General features: G+C 49.4%; 1 protein-coding gene across 1 annotated transcript in view; it reads left to right on the forward strand.

Moving 5' to 3' along the window:
* The window catches only part of COL15A1 (collagen type XV alpha 1 chain), a 100,868-nt gene that overhangs the window by 48,113 nt on the left and 30,124 nt on the right, over positions 1-22,631 (forward strand). Inside the window, exons 8-21 of the mRNA XM_068974449.1 lie at positions 780-916; positions 1,840-1,992; positions 3,949-4,098; positions 4,616-4,783; positions 8,643-8,747; positions 9,901-9,993; positions 11,351-11,476; positions 12,045-12,107; positions 18,085-18,120; positions 18,537-18,677; positions 18,856-18,921; positions 19,730-19,765; positions 19,872-19,955; positions 21,379-21,444. Of these exons, the coding sequence (XP_068830550.1) occupies positions 780-916; positions 1,840-1,992; positions 3,949-4,098; positions 4,616-4,783; positions 8,643-8,747; positions 9,901-9,993; positions 11,351-11,476; positions 12,045-12,107; positions 18,085-18,120; positions 18,537-18,677; positions 18,856-18,921; positions 19,730-19,765; positions 19,872-19,955; positions 21,379-21,444 (1,424 nt within the window). The remainder of the gene's footprint in view (positions 1-779; positions 917-1,839; positions 1,993-3,948; positions 4,099-4,615; positions 4,784-8,642; positions 8,748-9,900; positions 9,994-11,350; positions 11,477-12,044; positions 12,108-18,084; positions 18,121-18,536; positions 18,678-18,855; positions 18,922-19,729; positions 19,766-19,871; positions 19,956-21,378; positions 21,445-22,631) is intronic.

Below are 22,631 nucleotides of genomic sequence, written 5' to 3' on the forward strand. Positions count from 1 at the left end.
ATGGGAAAAGAGTTCCGTAGCCCAGTGGGTTTGGGAAATGGTCCTCTCTGTGTTCTGGTTATAGTCTCTAAGTCCTTCAGCAAAGAAATCTAACTCTGATCAGGTTAGTGTTTTTAGTATCAAAAGAACTATTTTCTGCAATGAAACAGAACAAAACCCCACCCAAATTAAAAAAAAAAACAACAACAACAAACCTTTGTGAAACCGAGATAAAACACAGTTGGTTTGGTGACACCAGCAGCCAAAGTTGCTCTCTCTCATCATATCCTGCATCTTCTGTGTAACCTTCAGAGAATCTGCCTGTGAATTTTCTAAGGAAACTGAGTCACAGGGAAAGAGAGTGGTGTCCAGTCTTGAGAAGGCTGAGGAGGACAGGATTTCTGCCTACATATCTCTGAAGCACTATCATGGGGGAAGACATTCACCCTGTTCCTATGCTCCTGGATGGGCACACAGGAGAAGTCACAGGGAGGCAGACGGGGCTAGACTGAAGTGTCTAGTACCCGAGCAGGTGTCTTAGAAGGCAGCAATCTCCCAGTCACTGGTGTGGCAAACAGATGCTTGGAATCAGGTGGAAGACACAGGGGCCTTGCAGTCTCTCCTGCCACAGGGATTCTGGGGGCTTTTGTGGCGTTGGGGCAACATCATAGATAAGAAAATACTTTGAGGAAAGAAGCTACAGAGATGCAAAATGCCAGCCATAGCCATCTTGATCAGGGCTATAGGCAAGTGATCCAGTCCCTAGTGATGTCTTTGTTCCCAGAGTCCATACACAGAAGATTTGGCAGCAACAGCAGCAGCTGGGGAGGCCAAGACACCCATCAGCACTGCTAGGGAAGCAGAGGCCAGCAGTGTGCCCACCGGGGGACTGACCCTCTCCATGTCCATCGAGCACCCCGGGGAGGGGGTCACTCTGGTAAGCAGCTCAGAGTGCATGCTCTACTTCACTTGTTTCTGGAGTTTGGCGGCGTCTCAGGTGGTAGCAGTCACTGGTCTTCCTCACCTGCTTGCAAAGTACAGAGAGATGGCTTTGTAGGGCCAAGTCCAGGTAGACTCAGATTTGGAGGCCTGGGCCTCTGTTGACTGATTCAGCAGGTGTTTGTAGAGTACTGCGCTATGCTGGGCACCAGGTAAAAAGGACAGATCCATCCCCTGGGGACGGACAGGGAAGAGGTATGATAGGAGAAGCACAGGGGAGCACCAAAAAGGGGGCCCAGAACCCAGAGTTGGGGGTCCAGGAGGCCTTTCTGGGTTAAGGATGCTGAAGGGGAGGCCGGGGGATGCTTAGAAGTAGCCTCGTGATGGAAGTGAGACAGGTGTTCTTGGAGGCAGGCCAGTAGGAGCAGAAGCTGGAGGCATCAAGATGAACACAAAAGACCTACCCAAGTGCAGCATGCCTGCAGGGCCAGGCATGAGCAGTGGGCAAGGGAAACTCAGCTGGAGAGGCCTCTGAGACCACGGGTGCTGTGAAAAAGAACCTGAACGCTCAGCAGAAGTGGGCAGTCACTGAAGGGCATTTCAGAGGAAGTGATCTTAGGATCACAGCAGCATCTTAGATCCCTTGACTCCTAAGTAGGGAAAGAAGGAAGTAAACAAACTGGGAGGTAGGCAGGTGGGTTTGGGGGCTATGTCGAGGTCTGGAACAGGAATGTTGCCTTACTGTAGGAGCAGTCAGTGATGCCACCTGTTGCCAAGAGTCCCAGTGAGTAAAGGCCTGGAAAACATCCATCAGATCTGTCACAATGATGGTTGGTGACCTCAGGGAGGGCAGTTTCAGTTCTTTCCAGCCATACCGCAGCAGGTCAGTGATGGTGGCCCTGGTGATGTCTTCCTATTCAGGCTCCAGAAAATGAAGAAGGTTCGGCAGCAACAGCAGCAGGGGAGGCCGAGGAGCCCATCAGCATTGCCAGGGAAGCAGAGGCCGGCAGCGTGCCCACCGGGGGACTGACCTTCCCTATGCCCACCCAGGACCCTGGAGAAACAATCACTCTGGTAAAGAGTGTAAAGTGCTGGAAGGCTGCGGGTTACAGCTGGGAGCAGATCCCAGCCTTCTGAGTGGGCCAGTCTCCATTCTGTCCAGCAAGTCCAGAAGAACCTGAATGGGGAGAGGGCACCTGACAAATACTCCCTCAGAGGTGGGGTCTGCCGGTGCCCGTGAGTGTGCTGTGGAGAGTGCTGTGGCCCCTGGAGGCATGGGGACAGCGCAGGGCTGATGCAGGGCTCGGGAGTGGGAGTGGAAGAGTGCTGGGTGTGAGTGGAGGAGGTGATAGTGGCCACAGCCATGCCCATTTCTGGGCACAAGCACAGGTGGTCAGAGCACACTGGAGGGTCCAGTTTCAAGCAGGCCCTGGCATGGTCCAATGGCCTGGCCAGGCCTTCTCACCCTCCTTTCAGGCATCATGGAGAGACGCTCCCGTCTCTTGAAGGCAGGATGCAAGGATCCGAGGACACTGCAAGTCCTGGAACACTGTCATAATGGCTGTCCTGCATGTCCTTCAGACTCAACAGATTCAAATCTAGACTCCTTATTTCCACTCCTGGGTTCCTGTCTCAGATGATGGAGTCCTCATCCACCAGCTGCCAAATCCAGAATTCTCTTCCCTCTTCCATACTTCCCACATTCTGTCACGTGTCAAGTCTTGTTGATTTTTCTGCCTCAGCATATCACACTTGTGCCTCTTTCTACCTTTCTCCAGCCCCCTGGATCGAGCCACCGCATCCCCAGTCCAGACGATGGCTAAGGCCTCCCCTGGCCACCTCCACCCTCTCTCCCAGCTCCTCCTGGTGGGAGCAGCTGTCTGTGGGAGGCTTCCCACTGTCCTCCTTGCAGTCCCTGCTCCCCCACCTGGCCGCCACGGCTCGCAGGGTTCAGCCTCGGGGCCACACCTGGGGCCACTGTCCCTGCTCTCGGTGCTCCAGCCTCACTGGCCTTCTTTCAATTTCTGGAACGTGCCTCACTCCTCCTTGCAATCCTCCCACCCTCTCTCCTGTCTGCCTGGACCTTTTCCTCCTCCTCCTTCCCTCCTTTAATTCCTGCTTATCTTTAGAGTTCAGCTCAAACATCACTTTATTAGGAAGGTGCCTCCCAGGCTATGAAGCCTGCCTGTCAGACACGTTCACAGCACCCCCAAATGTCTCCTTGGAAGGCCTCATCACAATTGCAATTAAGAGTAGACTGGGTAAATTGCTCATTTCTGGCTCTCAGCTGGGCTGTGGGCTCTGTGAGGGTGGGGCACACACACATTTGCTCATAGATCTGTCTGCATCCTTGCAGAGCTGGGGACTCAGTAGATGTTTGCTGGGTGCGTGAAAGGAGGGAGTCGTCAGGCCATCACATACCAACACTGGTCTTTGAGATCCTTCCACACATTCGTTCTCAGCCTTTCACCTCTGGTACTAATGTCCAGACAAGGAAACTTTACAGTGGGGAGGGCATGCCCCTGCCGGGTGATGGAGTGCCCCAAGCCACTTGGTGATTGCATGGATTATTTTAACTAACTAATCGTCACTACCACCTGCTCTTTCTTTTTCTTCCTCTTCTTCTTCACCTTGCTTCCCTCCCCTCTTGCCTTTCCTTCTTCTTTAAAGGCAGATCCCCTGTCACAGGGTGAGAAAACTGGGGATCAGGTTCCAGTCTTTACTCAAAAGAAACTAAACTAGCAGAGCTGTCTGGAGATAGAAGGGCTTCCTGTGCAGGTGGGCGTTCCCATTACTGAAGATGTACATCCAGCAGAGACGTCTTGGAGGGGACTCCGGGGCAGGGAGGGGATGACCTGAGCGGTGCATTCCAAGCCTGGAGTTCTGGGGGTCTGTGGCTGAGGCTGGTCCTAGATGAGCTGTGGCCGTGCTTTTGTCTGATGACCTCAGTAGCTTCCTCCCTGCAGTCACACACCCAGCAACCCGGGGTATGGAGGAGGTGGACGATCCCTTGCGCCAATTTCCTTTCAGAGTCCAATCCGTGAAGAAGGCTCTACAACAGCAGCAGCTGCAGCAGATGTGCCGCTTGGCACTTTTGAGGAAGAAGAGGCCAGCGGGGTCCCCACCGATGACCTGGCTTTCGTCACACCCACAGCGGCCTCCGAGCAAGGGGTCACTTCTGTAGGTGTCTGCTAGCATCCTCTCCAGCTCACAGAGGGGAGGGAGGTCAGGGGCACGAGACAGGAGCAGTTGCTGGCCTTCCCAGAGCCAAATGCACAGGTGACTTCATTAGGTCACGGATTTAGGTCAGCACCAACAGAGGGAGGCAGGAGGTAACTGAGGAGCATGGCGGGGGGGTCAGGGGAGCAGGCTTGGTCCTGACCCTACTTACGCCCAGCGTTGTCCAAGGAGAACTTTCTCAGAGAGTGGTCCAAAGTTAGACAGCGTTGCTGGGGTGGGGGGAGGCAGTGAGCACTGCTAGGGAGGAGGGCTTAGAGGAGATGCACGTTTCAGGAGAGGGTCATGAACCTGTGCTTTGGTGAGTATATCGGGAGTAATGACAGTTGTAGGTAGGCAAGTGCTTTGAAACTGGGCTAGCACCACTCAAAGGACAGTCAGCAAAATTCCCCAGCCTCAGTGTGCGCATGGCGTTGTGGATGAGGCAACACAGAGTCCTTATGTTGCTTTGGCTTCTCAGGGTCCTGGTGACGAAGACTTAGCAGCAGTCACGACAGAGGAGCCCCTTACTGCGGCTGGGGCAGACGCATTGGGCAGCACTCCCCCTGAGGGGCCCCCACTCCCCTTACCCTCGGTAGCCCCTGAAAGAGGGACCCCTCCGGTAAGTGAAGATTTCACTTCACACAGAGTTGTGAAGATTTGCCTTGGCCAGTCTTACAGAGGAGGGAAAGAAAGGCCAGAGTTGTGGGAAGGGCCTGGGTTTTCATCTTGGTTTGCAACATGCAGAATTGGGGCTTTTGAGAGAACACATGAGGAGGCTGCAGTTTGTAGAGATAAAGCAAGAGGTAAAAACCTAGGGCCCCTGGCTTTGTGTCCCAAGTGGCCCACATCTTTAATTGAAGTGAGTCTAACAGGCAGACCTGCTGAAAGGTACAAAGGCCCATCTCAAATGTCATGAGATTCCCATTCTGGAGATGGGAAAGCTTATAAGATGTGGCAGAGACGATAAAGGAATTAGAAGCATCAAAGGGGTGTGTGTGTGTTGGGGTGGGGAGAGGGTCCAGTTACCTTCAGATGCCCTGTAACACGAGTTTCTATAATTCTGGGTTGCAACTATATGACCTCAGGCAAATCCTTTTGGGGGGGCCTCAGTTTCCTCATCTGTAAAAGAGGGTTAGAAATTAACCTGGTGGCTCAGACAGTAAAGCATCTGCCTGCAATGTGGGAGACCTGGGTTTGATCCCTGGCTTGGGAAGATCCCCTGGAGAAGGAAATGGCAACCCACTCCAGTACTCTTGCCTGGAAAATTCCATGGACAGAGGAGCCTTGTAGGCTACAATCCATGGGGTCGCAAAGAGTTGGACACGACTGAGCGGTTTCACTTCACTACCTCATCTGTGAAAGAGGGTAGCTGTGATGTCAAGTCAGAAATGCAGGTCAGAGACTGTTTGGAAGGTCCTGTGCACAGGTGTGAGGTTGTCACTACTTAAGGGCTGTGACTTTGTCTTTTAGAAGTGGGAAACCCAGAGTCAGTCCTCAGCATGGGCTTGTGTGAACTGGGGAGTTAAATTGCCCTTTAAGTGTCAATATTTTTAAAGGAAAGTGTTCCATTGGTGACCAGCTTGGGCTTGCCAGTTCCCCGAGTAGCACTTGGTCACACATGCTTTCAGAGCCTTGAGTCAACCTCCAGGCACCTGGTCCCTCAGCCACAGTGCTCCAGGGCTGACCCGGCACTGGAGGGACAATGGGATGGTACATCTGAGAGCCAGCTGCAAATCCCAAATGCCCACTGCACCAGCACCTGGTGCTTACCAAGCACTGCTCTGTCTCTTTATTTTGTGTTCATTCACTTGTCAGGACTCAAGGCATAGCAACTCAGGGCCCTCAGTCTATACAGTTGGAAACTGAGATGAATATGACCTCATTCCTATCCCCAAGGAACTCACAGTGAAGGGGCAAGAAATAAGCCTTTTGCACGGTCATTTATTAAGCACTCTGGCTTCCAAGTTGATCTGATTCTATGCACAATACCACACTCTGGTGCAAGGAGAGTCATCTCTGTTTCCCAGGCAAGGGGAGTGACATTTAGGTAAAGGAACCTGCCTGCTGTGGCATGCCCTCAAGACCAGGGCCAGGATTTGAATGCGGGCATACTGGCCTGCAAAACGCATGCCCTGGAGCATCCCCGAGAGTGCGGTGTAGTGAAGAGGCCCAGGTTGGGAGCCGGGAGGCTGAGGGTCTGACTTGTGGTGAGTCTTGGTGTTGCTTTCTATAAAAGGAGGAGGTGAGCAAGAGCTCTGGGTTTTAAACTTTTCTGCATCTTGGAGACACCTGGGATGCTTAGGTTGCTGCAGGTGTCTGAGTCCACTGCCAAGCCAGTTGAGGAGCTCCTGGTGCCAGGGTTCGTGCTCCCGGGAGACTCGACAGGGCAATGAACTGGAACCCGCCAGGCTGGCTGCATGCCTGTGGCCCCCAGCTCCTGTGCCGTGACTCCCTAAATGGAGTGCCCCTGCTCCTCTGCTCCTCACCCCAAGGAACACACAAAACCCCAAGACTGCCTCTCCCCACAGAGATGCCACATCAGGCGCAGCAGTGCTGGCTGGCCATGTGCCTTCACGTAGAGCCAGTTCTCCTTTTTCTTTTTCTAAAACTTTTTTATTATGGCAACTCTAAAAATTCCCCAAAGGACTTAGAATAGTATAATAAACCCCCTCATATACAACAGTCAGCAACTTAATGTGTCTTGCTGTTATCCACCTCCTACAGCTATCTTTGTGGAGTGGAGGGATGGGGGAAGCTGGAGTGTTTTAAAGCAAATCCCAAGCATCATATCATTTAACTCAAAAACACATCAATATGTATTGTTAAAAGGTTGATCTGGGACCTTTTTTCCCTTTGCCACAGTATTATCCATCAGTGGGTGATAATGGATGTCATTATCCATCTAAGAAAGCTGACAGTGGTTCCTTCACGTCATCTAATACCCTGGCTATTTAAAAATGCCTTTTCATGGTTAGGTTGGATCTGAATCCAGACAGGGTCTACACTGTTTGGTTGATGTGTCTCTTAAGTCTCTTTTAGTCTACGATTTTCTCCCACCTACTTTGTTCTTTTTGCCATTGATTTGTTGGGCAGCCTGGTTCAGTTGTCCTTAGATCCTTTATATTTTGTGCTTTGAGAAGTTGGTGTTTGGTGAGGGCCTGGGGAGACCAGCTATGCTGGTGGCCGTGTCAGTGATTGACTGCTTCTGAGAAGTTCTGTGTCAACACATATAAACACCATAAGTTGCATTTTGTTGACCCAGATACTTCTGTCCTGGGAATCAATCCTAAAAGAGGTAGTCTTATATTAAAAAAGCTTTCTGTACATGTTAATCTTAGTATTGTCCCTAATGGAAAAAGAAAACTGGATACAGTTTAGCCAACAATAAGGGAGTTAACTGAATTAAAGGATGTTCAAATAATGGGACATTATGCAGCTATTAAAATTAAACTTACTAGGAGTATTTAATGACAAGAAAATACTTACTGTATAATGCTGAGTGAAAAAAGCTGGTTATGAAATTTAGTATATTGTGTGGTCTTAACTCCAGTGCTCTTACCTGGAGAATCCCAGGCACTGGGGAGCCTGGTAGGCTGCCCTCTATGGGGTCCACAGAGTTGGACACGACTGAAGTGACTTAGCAGTAGCAGTGGTCTTAACTATTTAAAAATAGATACATACAAAAGCCCGGGAAGGAAATACCCTTTCTAAATGTCAGCAAGTATGGCCTTAAAGTAGCAGAACTGTGGTGGTTGACAGGTTCCTAATATATGGTGGTGTTTCCACCAAGGGTACTTCTGACTTTCCCAGTGAGATTTTTAAAAATTTCTAAGAAGAGAGGTGGCTCAGTGGTAAAGAATCTGCCTGCCAACGCAGGAGACGCGGCATCAATCCCTGGGTTGGGAAGATCCCCTAGAAAAGGAAACGGCAACTCACTCCAGTATTCTTGCCTGGGAAATCCATGGACAGAAGAGCCTGGCGGGCTACAGTCCATGGGGTCACAAAACAGTCGGATAGGACTTAGTGTCTAAGCAACAAGAAAAAAGAAGAGAGAGGGGGAGAAAGGAGAAAGGGAAAGACGAGCGTGCAGCATTTCATCCTGGCGTATAACCTGTAAAGATACATCACCCTAAGTGCCTGTGTCTGGAATCTGTGACGAGCTGAAATGGGTACCCTGCTTCCTCAGCAAATGGTTTAAAAACACAACAAAGACGGTAACAGGAGCACCCACTCTGAAGTATCTTTCGGATGATTTTGAATCTTAGACTCACCCAAGGGAACGGGTGAGAGGGACACCCATGTCTGGCCCTGCCACACCCTTCTCTCTGTTCGTGTGTATGACGGGGATGTAGGCCTTCTCCCCGGGAAGTGGTGAGAATCAAATGAGCTAATACCGGGAAAATTGTACCTGGCATGTGGTACATGCTCAACAAATGAGGAATATAAGACTCCTGCATAAGCCGCCTCTGAAGAGGAGCATAATTTCTGGAGAGAGAAGGGGACAGGAGGAAGCAGGGCCCGATGCTCCACTGACATCTTGTTCTCTTCAGGGTGAAGCTGGGGAGGGGTTTCCTGGCCCCCCTGGACCTGCTGGGCCTACTGAACCCACGGTGAGATTCCTACCCATGCTCATCACAAAGGGCCAGGGCCAGGGATGCACAAAACAGCTACAGAGGATTCTTCCTCTCAAGTGCCCTCCAGTCAGGGCTCAGTGCCCACTCCCGTGCTGGGACTCTCTCCTGGAGCCCAGGAGCTCGATGTTTATAAAGCTCCTTCATATCCTGTGCCCTGAAAGGCCCCTGGGTCCCTCACACCCCAAGCTGAACTTGTCACCATGCTCCTAGGCCTGCTCTCCCTGCAGGGCTCCCCTGTTCTGGGAATGGTACCCCATCTTCCTGATCACCAAGAGAAGCCAGGAAGTGACCTCAAGTGCCTCTCCCCGTCCGTGATCCAGTCAGTCCCCAAGCCCCTCAGCCTAGCTGTGCAGTGCCTCCTGATCCCTCGGATGGCGACAGCAGCCGCCGAACTGTCTCTCCACCTCCATGTCATCACCTCCCCTCTCCCACCCACACGCACACAACCTGCCCGGACTCAGCTCTAACCCCTAATCCAGATCCTCCTTTCTTGATGATTGAAGGAGGCTTTGCCTGGTTCCCATCCTCAGGAATTAAGTACCAGACAGGTGTTTGGGAAGTTTCCTTTTGTTCTTTGGAGGAATTTGATGACATTCAACAAGTAGACATTGAGTGCCTTCTTGGTGCCAGATCTCATGATGGACCCTGGGCACCCAGAGGTGTCTCAGGACTGGGCCAATTCCGGAGTCCTAGCCTAGCAGGGCCACCAGATACAGACAACTGAGCTTCAAATCCAGGTGGCCCTATGGCCAAATCCAGACCTCCACAGAGGCTGGTGGGAACACAGATTAGGAGAGATGAATTCTCTCTGAAAATGGGGTTGGGCAGGGCTTCCTGGAGGAGGTGACCATGGAACTGGACCTTGAAGGATGAGTAGGGGTTGGAAATGCAGGAAAAGAGAGGATGAGAGGCTGGGAAAGTGTCCTGTGTTTGAGCACTGGCCGTATGTTGGCTGCACAGCTGGGAGGGAGAGAAGAAGGGCAGCTATGGAGGGGACCAGGCATAAGAGCCAGGAGGGAAGTCAGCAGCAGCAGTTACAGGGGCACAGAATACTGGAAAGCTCTCAGTGGCATGCCTGTCCTTGGAGAATGATGGTGAAACCCAGCCGTGGAGCTTTTTCTCTCTGCAGGTGGAAATGGAGGCTGAGGGCTCCGGCCTGGGCTGGGGCTTGGATGTCAGCTCTGGCTCTGGTGACCTGGTGCACAGTGAGGAGCTGTTACGAGTGAGTGTGAAGGGTTAAAAGGCCTGGTGTCGGGTAGGGAGGGGAGGGCAGCCTTCATGAGGATCTAGGAGGGGGGACACAGGGATTGATAACAGATGAAACCAGCTTGGCCTCTGCAGATGACTGCTGAGGTGGGCTCCTGGGACTCGCTATACTTCCCATCTACATTTATGTATGCTCGGCATTTCCGTCTTCGGTCAGTTTTAAGTGAGTCTGACCTTAGTTTATAGTCAGGAGCCCCGCTTTACACTTGCCTCCTTCCCCTGGCAGCCTTCTCCAGCAGCGCTTTCACAGCAGGTATGCCCATGACCTTCACCTCTACCACTGACTCTGCCCCCAAGCCCCTTACCCATCACGGACACCTGCTGGCCTCTTCTCTACACAGCATTTCACACTCTGACGTCCAGACCCTTCCCAAAACCCTCCCTACCCTGAGGCAGCCCCCTTCCTACCTCTCCAGACCACTCTCTCTGCCTCCTTGGCAACTCTTGGTCTCTTGCCCAAGGCTGGGCCCCCAGGGGTCCCTCTAGATTTCCCCCTGGGAGCACCTCTCCTCTCAGCTGAATCTCATGCATCTGTCCTCAGAGCCCCAACCTCATTCCATCCCTTCCTCTGAGCCCCTGTCAAGAATCCCCACCTAGAGGGCTCTGCTCAGCTCCCTTTCCGCCCGCTCGTCATGACAGGGCTGGAAGGGTTCAGGACTCACTGGATGAGTGGGACAGGACCCACTTAGAACGTCCAAGCTGGTGGCATCAGCGAACCCAGCCCCAGGCTAAAAAGACTAATACATTGCAGGGGTATTTTAACAAGGCTTAACAATAGGCCTTAACTCAGACTGTAAAGAATCTGCCTGCAATGCAGGAGACCTGGGTTCGATTCCTGGGTCAGAAAGATTCCCTGGAGAAGGGAATGGCAACTCACTCCATTATTCTTGCCTGGGAAATCCCATGAATAGAGGAGCCTGGCGGGCTATATAGTCCATGGGGCCACAAAGAATTGGATACAACCGATGACTAACCCTTTCACTTTCTCACAATAGGCAGTTTTGGACTAACCTCTCAGGTAATCAGAAAACTAAAGTAGAGCACCTCTGAGAATTCCAACAAATTGCATCTTTAGTGTATACGTACATCTGGGGAGAAAACATTATATAATGGGTTTAAAAAGACTTGGGTCCAAATCTCAGCTGTTCTCCTAATTAGCTGTGTGTGTGAGCTCTTAAGCAAGTCACATCATCTCACTGAGCCTGTTTCCCCATCTTCTAAGGAGCAACATCAGTCTCTACCCGTTGGGTTGTTGTCAACAATGGAGTTAGTGGAACATATTCGTTTGTCCCCTCCTGCTCTGTTTTTTTAAGGGTCCTCCAGGTCCCCCAGGTCCACCTGGCTTGCCTGGGATCCCAGGAAAACCAGGAACTGATGTTTTCATGGGACCCCCTGGATCTCCTGGAGAAGATGGACCTACTGGTGAACCTGGTCCCCCGGTAAGCTACCGAAGTCCCTGCCCCCTCTCTGTACCCATGGGGCTTCCTTTAGCCAGGGACCCCAGACTGCAGACCCCAGTGCTAAGGTTTATGGCTAGGCGTGAGGAGCCAGCTGGCATTTGTAAACAAAATCCTCCTCAGCCAAGACATTGCTATTACTAAGACTCCAGATAAGAAGCAACAGCCAACGAAAATATCACCCTACACGTTGTTTCACTGCTTCATCTTAGTCTGTGTAGGAAATAACAGGCTCATGTAAAATCTTGGAGTCATAGTCCATCAGTGCTCAGCCTGGGGTGGGAGGCCCCAGAGACGATCTAGTCCAGCCCTGCCCCCGACTGCCCCGCAGAAGAGAAGACACAACCCAGAGAGTGAAGGACACTCGTCGACAGGCGCACAGCCAGCAGTGGCCGAGCTGTGGCCAGGAAAGTTGTTCCGCTACAGACTGACACAAGGCTTTAGACCCACCCGCTGGGTCTTCTCAGCTCTGGCCTCCTTTTCCAAAGAGGGTTCGTATTTGATAACTTATCAAAGATACTGTAGGCTGATTGTCCTTGATGTTCCTCAGGGCCCCGAGGGAAAAGCTGGACTTGATGGAGCCTCCGGTCTTCCTGGAATGAAAGGGGAGAAGGTACGAGGAGAGGGGGAGGGATGTTGCATAGGGAACCACCAGGCTCATCCTGCCTCTGTCCTCTAAGCCCGACCTTGCCTCTGACCCCATCCTGGTCCTCCCTGCTGGATGTCTCTCCCCAGGGCTCTCTATACCCAAACCTGCACTCAGCATCTTCTCCCATCTACTCCTGCATGTTCCCAGCTTCCAAGAATGGCACCACCATCCGCCCAGTCACCTGGACTCAAAAACAGAGTCTTCTCTAACTCCTCCCTCCTCTCCCTTCCTGCCACCATCAATCTGTGGCCAGGAGTAGCCAATCCTAAGTCCACATATCTCTCCCCTCTCTCTTCCCTGACCTGACGGTCATTCTTCCTTGCCTACAGCGTGGCATCAGGCCCCTCACTGATGCCCCTTCTCTCCACTCACAGTCCAACCTCCACCCACCTGCCAGTCCATCTTTCCGGAGCAAGCTCTCATCACTCACTGTCTTTCCACGGAGAAAGCACCAGTGGCTCCCTCATGCCTGCAGGATGGAGCCTTCACTGAGTGCAGATCTTCAAGTCCCTTCCTGACTGCCTCTTAGCTCCCTGCCATTGCTCACTCACACACCCGCCTCTGGGCCAGCCGGCGCTACTGAAAGGCCCCAGGCTTGCACAACCTCCTGGCCTCTGCGCGGGGCTCCCTGTCCTTTCCCTTTCCTCACCCTCCTGTGCCCAGTTCAGATGCATCTGGGAGGCTCTCCTGGACTCTGTGAGTAGAAGGCACCCCTCCTTCCTCCACTTGCCTGAGCTCAATGTTGACTCTGCTGGGACCCCTCCAGCCAGGGACACTGTAGCTGCTAGCTGACCCGTCTGCTCCCCACTCTACTCTGACAACCAGAGCAGAGGCACTGCCTGTGTCTCCTTAGAATCTAGTGCAGGCTTCTGTGAGCAGTTTGATGAACCCTCCATTTCCGAGTCTCACACGCCTTCATTCTCCTCCTTCTCCATAAACCCGTGGAGTCTTCTGTCTGTTAAGTCCACTTGGTGCTGCGGGGGTGGGGTTCCTGCCCATTGTGTTCCTGGCCTGGTTGATGAGATAAGCTGTGTTCTGCGGAAGCAGACAATAAAAATAAGGTGAGCTTCCTTCTAGAGATGTAGTCTTGAGCTTCAGTGGGGTTCAGAGGAGGGAGGGTTCATCCACGTGGCTAGGGGAGTGGAGACCCTCTGTGTACCCCACCTGGACAAAGCTGTGGGAAATGCTGGCTCCCTAGACACCCCCATCGTCACCGAACTGAATTTCCGTTTTCAGTCAGCTCTCAAGAGTATTTAATTGAAACAGTAACTCAATTTTCATGGAAAGCTCATTTCTCAGAAAAAGAAGAAACAATTGTTGAGTTTTACAGAACTCGTTTTACATGGACCAGCTCTTTCATAAGAAATTAAAATTTGCAGGAAACAGTACAAGACTTACTCTCACCTTCCCTCCTCTTCTTACCAGCTCCCCTGCCCCTGCCCCACACCCCTTCCCCTCACACTTCTACCCCCTCCACACCCTTCGCTGCTCTGGTCTCAGACTGAAAAATGCCCAAGCCCACGCCCACATCCGCCCGCAAACACCCGTGCAGGCGCACTCTGCAGCTGCCCAGATACTCGGTCATGCACAAAAGCGGCAGGCTTGCCCAGAATAACTGTGGCAGATAAATCACTTTTTTCTTCCTGGAATTTGCTATGAGATCTAATTTGTTGCCCTGTGTGTCTATGATGGTTTCTGGTTGAGAAAAAGCAGATTCTAGAAAGACTTGGAAATTTTCTCCAGGAGAGCTGAAGGGAAAGCTTGTACATGACACTTACCTGCACCCCCGCAAAGTAAACCAAGCAGAATAGTCTGAAGGTGAAATAACAACAAAAACGTGCGGAAGAAAGTGAATAATCTCAGGGATGTAAGACCACATAAAATCCAATGATACGCGTGATCCTTGAGTCTCCTCTGATCTCTGCTTCAGTTTACATGCCTCCAATGCCAGAGGACTCATTTCCTGCCCAGGCAGTGCCTTCCACGGCTAGGTGGACACTTGCAGGGAGGTCGTTCCTCATTGTTACCAGGACATCAGCCTCTCTTCTCACCTGCAGGACACACAGACCAGTCTAGATAGTTGAAAACCTCGAAGAATAAGATTTGGTTTACTTGGCTGGAAATAATATTGTTATAAGTAATCATTTTCAAATGTGAGATTGTCATCAAAATGTGGATGTCATTAAGAATTCATCAAATAAATTATCCTGTGTTGAGTTTGATTGTAGGAATAGTCCATAATTTATTTTTCCCAAATTAAGATGAGCAGCCACTCTGAGATCTTTAGCCCATGAAGGAATGAGCAGGGGATGGCTTGCTTTCTCATCTATAGAATGGTTCTGGAAAGGCTGCTGAAGAACACACTGGAAATGGCTCTCTAAAAAATTTCTTTCTGCTTTTACACTGTAGATTCTGCCGTCTTCAGCACAGACCTAGGACTAATGGTTGTCATTCTTTCCCTTCTTTCATAATCTAATACATGTTATTCTTCAGTCTCAAAAGGCACTGGGATGCCCAGGCAGAAGAGAGTTTATGTTTCAGATTTTCTTCAGTGCTCAGAATTGCTGAGGACTGTTAAGCTCCCAGTAACTGGCTGTGAGTAACCTCACTGAGCTCCTGAAATGTCATTGCTGGGCACTGTAAAACCAGCTTTTGCATGAGATGTGTGAGGAATGCAAGTAAATGACCATCACCTTCCCTTTCTCCAACCAGTCCCAAATTGGCTTCGATCAATTCTCTAAATCTTGTGTAGTAAGGAACAGTGTACCCCTTCCCAAGAACCTGAGTGGTGAGCTGGTCTTAAGTAGGATCTAGTAAGGGTTTAGAGCTTATAACAGCTTGTTTCAATTAAATGCTATGATATTGGCTGGATTTCCTATTTTATATCTTCTTTAATCATCAAATGTATTTGGTAAAAAATCTGAATTGTAGGCCTCCATGAAACCATATAGAGCATAGTCGATTGTAATTGTAACAAATTGAAGTTATCAGTGTAACACTATACCCAAAACCAGCAGACTTGATAAGGCAGTAAGTAAGAAACCACAACTGAAAAGGTCCTTGATGTTATGTGATGAAGTCTAACATTGTCCTTAGCAAACCCAGCTACCATAATGAGTCAGAATTTTAAAAAATATTTATTTATTTGGCTGCACCAGGCATGTGGGATCTTCAGTTAGTTTTAGCATGCAGGATCTGTTAGTTGTGGCAGCCCATGGGATCTAGTTCCCTGACCAGGGGGTGGACTCAGGCTGCCTCCATTGGGAGCATAGAGTCTTAGCCACTGGACACCAGCAAAGTCCCCAGGATTTCTCATAAATCTTAAACCACCGTTTTGCAACATGCAGCACTCCCACACCTGGTTCTTTCACAGTGTTTTGCTGTAGAACTGGTCTCTCCATACCATCATCATATTCAGACTCGCCACTCTGCTGGTTGGAATTCCAAGACAGCGCATAGCCTCACCACACAGTTCTCTCGCTGAGGAGTGAAGTCTGCCTTCACCATTTTAGCTATGGGGTCTTTGCTGATCCTTTAAATTGGAGCTACTGCTTTGACTCTGCCTATTCATGTAGGTCACAATAACCTACGATAAGCTCTTCCACCCCAAAAACAGATCTACTCATACTCCAAAATGGTGGTCACCAAATCTGTGAGCCAGTGAAATGGGCCCAGATACTCTCTCTTCATACCTACAAGCTAGATAAAATCATCTGTTTCAGAGACAGATAAATCAAGGTCTAAAATATCTTCTGGAACTTCCTTTGAAACTGCTACAAGATGTACTCTTGATTTGAAAAGTCAGAAAGACAATTGAAAAAGTACAGTTTTTCACCTTATGCGCATCCTTTTCTTGAATGGAGTCAACAGTAATAATGTTTTCAGAGGATAGAGTCCAAAAATCAAGAGACTGGGCTAAGTTAACTTCTATTTCCCAGTATCTCTGACCGAGATTTGACTTATTACTGGAAAAATACTTAAGGATGGTACTTCCTTCAAGGACAAATTGCATCGGATAGCAGACAATGGTGGCTGGTCACACCCAAGAAAAGCAGACACAGAAACTGTGGCCTGCAGGTTGGGCAGCACAACTGGAACCCAATCCTTTCTGTTTCTGCTCTGGATGTAAGATCGCACTTAGTTTTCCCCAGGTCAGGTTGGCAGGCAGGGCAGCAGCAGGACCCCACCAACCTCTGCTTCCTTCTGCAAGCACTCCTCTCCTCCCGCCAGCCCATAGAGTAGCTGGGTTCACTCTGCGCTTCTCTCTTCAAGTATGTCTGTTCTGTTATTCAACCTTTCTATAGAGTATTTCCTCTCAGCAGTTACATATCTGTCTCTAAGATCTCTAATTGATTTTTTTCCATAACTACTGTTCTTATTTCATAATAGTTTGTCCTTGTTTCTTGGCTGTAATAATATCCTCCCTTTTCTCCCTGAGAGTACATAGTATTTACTTAGAGTTCTGATTGGTTCGTGTTCTTAGCTCTGTTTCCTCAGGAGACATTCCATGGTTGACGCTGTTCTCTTTCAGAGTGTTGCTTTTGCTCAGAAGTGTAGGGTTTCTTGCTTGTGTGGTTATGCTTTAGAAATTGGAATCCCTCTTTAATCTGTGTTCTGCTTCTGTTTATACAAAGTACTGGCGAGTTGGGTGGTAGCTACTTCTGCAGGTTTTAGGACAGGAGGATTAGGATGTGCCTCAACAGCTGATCTTAGGTGTTTGGGGTACCCTTGGACCTCCCAGAGCCTGCCAGCCACCTGGGGCTCTGCCATATCCCTTTGCTTCAGTAAACAACTCTTACCGTTCTTGTAGTGAAAATGGAAGGTGAGGGGAGAGGGGCAGGGCTCCATGGCTATCTCGCTCCGGAATGTCAGCTTCTATGTATCAGAGCCATAGTCTGCTCTCTTGGCTTCCACTCCTCCCTTACCTGGTGATATATTTCTCCCTGTGGTTTGTCTCCATGGCTGAAGCCTCTGACTTCAGCTTCCTGTGTTTTCTCATTGGCATTCCTCACTGTTTCAGGCTCAGTGTCACTCACCATCTTATTTTTGAGCATGACTGTTTTGGAACTATCCACTCTGTCACTTCTGTGGCTTTGATATAGGAAGGGGAAGAAGGGTTTGGGAGAAGGCGCAGCCTTAGACTGTGGCTTTGTCATGGTGTCGAGAGCCTTCTGTGTGGCCACGCGGTTTCGGGCTTCTTCTCCTGAGGGTGCTTGGGTGGTCTCCTTGGAGGCTCTCCAGCTGGGGGCCCCTGACTGCAGCCCTCTGATGTAAGGCAGTGTATCCTGTGGCTGACCACTCCTGGCCATCAGCTCCCATTGGTCCTCCCCTCTGCTTTGAACTCACAGCTGGCTCTTTACCTTGGGATCCACATCGAACCCCCTAGAAAACCTCTACCGTGGCCCCCATTGGTGATGGACACATAAGCTGTTTTAGAGACCCTCCCCCTCAATTCTGGGACTATTCCAGCCAGCTTTTGGTCTTCAGATTTTTCCAGAAGAGAGTCAGCCATTATGGACATATCTCCAAAAGCCTAGGGAATACATATCAAATTCTTGAAGTCCCTTTTCTTGGCTTCAAGGAGGAGAGGCACCCCTTACTTCCATCTTGAGAAGGTGGGGAGAGGGACCACTCAGTTCACTGACAGCTCTCCAGGGAAGTCCTTCCCTTACAATCTTTCCCTGGTTCATCTTCAACTTCTGCTTTTCAGGCTTGAGATAGGTAATGGGTTTCACAAGCTTTCAGCATGACCTGCCTAGTAAACTCACAATTACTGTAATGGGCTCAGGTTTGAGACATCAGTCAAAACTGCCCAGGAAGAGTTCCATTTTAATGTCCTGTTACTTAAGTGTCTGTAATCCTGCATTTTCTTGTAAACGTACCTAATGGAAGATATATTATTATATTATATATAATCGGCCATCTTTTTTTTTTTTTTCAGGGAGCTAGAGGACCTAATGGCTCAGTTGGTGAAAAGGTAAAAATTGAAAAAGAAAATTTTTCTCCTCCTTCTTCCTGTCTCTCTGGGTTTAGTATAATTGAACTGTTGGGCTGAAGTACTAAACATGTAAATGTCATGGATCAGAGAAAAACATCTGGATGGAACTGCTTGGGGAAGGCGGAACAGCTGGAGCTGGAGGAGAGTGAGTAACCTGCCAGGTTTTCTCCTCTGTCACTCCCTCCACCCAAACGCATTCAGTGAGTGCTGTCAGCTTATCTCCAAGTAAAATGTCAGTTGGCCAGACAGCTGTTTCTGTACCATTAAGCAGCACCAATTGGAGAATCCATCCATCTAATGAAATTCAAAGAACAATTTTCTGACTCAGGTGTGAATGTTTTTCCTTCCATGAATGAACCCAAGACTAGATAATCAGCCTGTCCCCTTCCTCACAGGGTGATCCCGGCAACAGAGGCTTACCAGGACCCCCAGGGAAAAATGGACAAGTTGGCGCTCCTGGGGTCATGGGACCCCCAGGGCCTCCTGGACCCCCTGGGCCCCCAGGCCCTGGATGTACAACAGGACTTGTATTTGAGGTATTTTCCTTCATCCCTGTGGTTAAAGAGCAACATGCATTACAGATGACTGGAAAGGCCAGTTAACTGGACGCCATGGTGCTGCTGGTTCCCTGCTGAGCCCCAGCTCCCAGCACCATACCTGGCACAAGGTGGTGTCTGGGAGTCAGATCTGAAATTCTTCTTCTTCCTTCCCTAGGATACCGAGGGCTCAGGAAGCATCAGGCACTTACACGAGCCCATCTCTGGGCCAACGGCGTCAAGTGTAGGTTGACCTTTGAAACCTTCACTTTGAGGATTGTCGTGCTGTCATGCTGGAGTGGGGAAGCTGTGGGGTGCCGTCCTGCTCTGTTACTTTCAATAATTCCCACTCTCTGAGCCTCCAACTTCCAGCAGTGCTGTGGGGAGGTCAGGTGCTCTTTATAGCTTGTTTCTTTGAGGAACAGCATAGAGCTTTTGCACAAGATATAATATGGGAAAACTTGAAAATTACCTTTCTCTGTCTCTCCCCAGTACCTAACCATCAAGCATCTCTGCTTCATTGACTCCTTTCTGCTGCCCTTTCAAGACTCACACTTTGGCCCATTTCAGAATCCCATGCTCCTAACAGGTACCCCTGACCACTACATCTCCCCCCAGGGAGGTGTGGTCCATCTTCTGCTATGATTCTTCTCTCAAGAAGACCAGTCCCAGGATCTCCTTATGTTTGTCAAGTGGTACCCAGAGCTGAACACGCTAGTACAGGAGGAGCTGAGCCTCAGAGAGGAGAGCATCACTGCCCCCTCCATGATTGAATAGGAAGACCTCCCCCATCCCCCAGATGCAGAGGGCTCTGAGGTTCAGGGTCAAAGAACACTCAGCCAGTGCTGGGAGAGGACCTCTGTTCCTCTTGCTGTCTGAGATGTTCCTTCCTTCTGACTCTGTAAGGGGAATTTGCCCTTCATCTTTTGCTGCCATTATCAGGGATAAAATCCTTGTGAGAGCTTGGGGCGAGATGGCAAGTTGGAAGGGTAGTTGGAAAGTGGGCAAAGTGAATAGAAGAAAATTCAAAGAATATTTGTTTGTTTTGCCAGGGTCCCAAAGGAGAAAAAGGAGACCGGGGACCTAAGGTGAGGTCATAGATCTGCAGTAGGGGTGAGAGAAGTTTTCATCCCAGTTCTAGGAGCATTATCCATATACAGTGAATTTTTTTCCCTCTCTCACTGCTACATCCAGGGGGACAGAGGGATGGATGGAGCCAGCATTGTGGGACCCCCTGGGCCCAGGGGGCCGCCAGGGCGCATCGAGGTCCTGTCTAGTGTGAGTATCACCAGGTCAGAGCATGGCTATGTGTTTTGTGACTTTGCTGAAGGGGAGGGAGGGTTGTCCACAACTTCAGTGCCTTCAGGGCTGCTAGTTATGCAGGAACTGTGTAGCTGGCATCTGGTGCTGGAGTTTCTGCCTGCCAGCATGGGCCATCTGTCTGTGCCTACTGTGATACCTCTATTGTCTCACATAGTGTGTCTCCAGCCCTCTCTTCTGGTTGGCAGCACTTGCAGTCAGGAAAATAAGTATAACAGAGCTGTAACCGACAGGCAAGGAACATAAATGGGGGAACCAGGGAGGAAAGATGGTCTAGGATATGAGAAATCAAGACAGATTTTCTGGAAGAACTACCTTTGAAAAGGGACTTGAAAGCTAAGCAGGATTTACCAGGTAGGTGTGGAGGACAGGTCTTCCACAACTCAGGAGGTTGGAACTCTCAGAGCCGAAGTGCAGAATAGAGAAACATGGGTGTATCCAAGGCCCAGGGAGCTGATGGGCATGGGGGTGTGTGGAGAGTGATGGAAATTTGTAGAGAAGACTGGGATTGGGCTGGGACCCGATTGCAGCCCACTGGACATTAGAACATCACATTTGTGAAAAATTGTGGCCCTTATGAGAAAAATAACGTTGTACTGGTAGATGACAGAAAGACAGAAAGTCCCAAATAACTGAAAAAAACAATGACTAGAGATTTTTAAGTATAATTCAAAAATACCAAATGTAGATAAGAATGTGGTGAAATAGAAAAATCTCTTTGTTGGAAGTATAAATTGTATAGTCCCTTTAGACAGCTCTTTGGGAACCTGCTAATATGTTCACACTGAAAATTTCCACATGGAAAGACCTCCATGTCATATGATTGAGTAAAAAAAGCAAGTTGAAGAGTAATACATATAGCCCGGTACCATTTGTATAAAATAACCACTTGGACAGATACACATAAAACGCACACACAGCCCAACAACACTATTTTCTGTGGGTATTAATATTAGTATTAATTTATGATTATATATTAATAACATAAATATAATATTAATTGTTTCAGTCACTCATTCATGTCCAACTCTTTGAGACCCCATGGACTGCAGCATGCCAGGCTTCCCTGTCCTTCACTATCTCCTTCACCATGTATATATTTTAAATTATAAAAATTTATTAAATTTTAATATTTAAAACTATACAAGAAAGAAGACATTCATATACTGTCAATTTTAAGATTAATCAAAAGAGAAAAGAGATTAGTGACTCAGGGCCACCTTAAGAAGTGGGTGGAGTGTGTGTATTGGCCGTGGGTGGGTGTTGTTAAGTGTCTGCCTGCATCTGCCAAGCAGGGTGACTTCAGTTAAAGCCTCACTGCCAGGAACAAGGTGGAATATGTGCCACCCTCTGTCTCTTTGTCTGATTTTTCTCTTTTCAGTCTTTGACCAACATCACCCAAGGATTCATGAATTTCTCGGATATTCCTGAGCTCGTCGGGCCTCCGGTGTGTATCCACAGCCGCCCTGGAATGAGGGTCCTATCCAGATGACCCAGTTGAAACGAAGTTGGGTGGGTTTGGAATTTGGGTTTCCTGAAGCACAGAGCTCAAAGGAGAATGGAAAGAGAGCTTGTGTCTCTGAGAAGTTGCTGCAACATTAACTTGATTGTGCTGGGAGTTTTTTGTCCAATGCTGTGGAAGCTTCCAGTCCCTTGCATCAGAAATATGTGTAATGGAAATCAGAGAATCATAACTAACAAGTTAATTGACGTCTGGGCAATGCTTTGGGCCTGCTTTTATTTACGTGGTCTCATTTCCCAGAAGGGGAGGCGACTACTGCTAATGGGGAAACTGGCACACGAGGAGGCAATGTGACCAGCTTCAGTCTTCCTGGCCCCGTTTGGAGATCAGGAACACACAAAGAAGCTACCTCATTTCCTCAAGTCCAGAGTCAGTTTGTGACACACTAGACTCTCAGAGGAAGGAAGCTTCCTCCTGCAGCCCGTGTGGTGGATTCCCATTGCATCTTCCGCCTCTGCTGGTGACAGCTGGGGAGAGAGGAAAGAGCTCTGGCCTTGAAAGCTTTGGGTTCCCAGTTCCCAGTGGGGTTGGCCTGAACCCCTGCCATCCACATCCTGGGGAAAACTCAGCTCTCTCCCCAAGGCTCTTGCAGTATATATCCTGAAACCAAATATCTGAGAGATTCCTTTAGAGCCAGTGTCTCCTGCCGTGTGCCTCAGTTCATGGGTCGTTTCACTGTCTCTTCCCTACATCTAATGGGGCTCCCTTTCCTTGATTTCTGCTAGAACCACCCAAAACACCCCAATAAGCAAACCCTAAAGCAAAGAAGCAAAAGTCATTTCACAAAGTTTTCTTCTAATTCTTGGAAGTTTAGAGCATTAGGTGGCTTAATTCTAAAGCAAAACACAGCCTAAGATCTAAGAATTGGCATCTCTTTTCTGAGTCCTTGGGCCTCGTCTGCCCGCACCCCTTCTCTCTTTGCCACCCCAAGAATCTTCTTTCTGTCTCAATCCCTGGATTTCTCTTTGGCAAATCGAGGCCTTCAAGGGTGTCTCTAAGGGAGGATCAAGATTTTCCCATTCAGATAGTTCCCTCCCAGTTGAAGCCTTAGGCTTTTCCACTCCATTATATCAATCTCTGGGTTGGGAAGATCCCCTGGAGAAGGGAACAAC

The sequence above is a fragment of the Capricornis sumatraensis genome, chromosome 6, assembly GCF_032405125.1.
Source record: "Capricornis sumatraensis isolate serow.1 chromosome 6, serow.2, whole genome shotgun sequence".
Taxonomy (NCBI): Eukaryota; Metazoa; Chordata; class Mammalia; order Artiodactyla; family Bovidae; genus Capricornis; species Capricornis sumatraensis.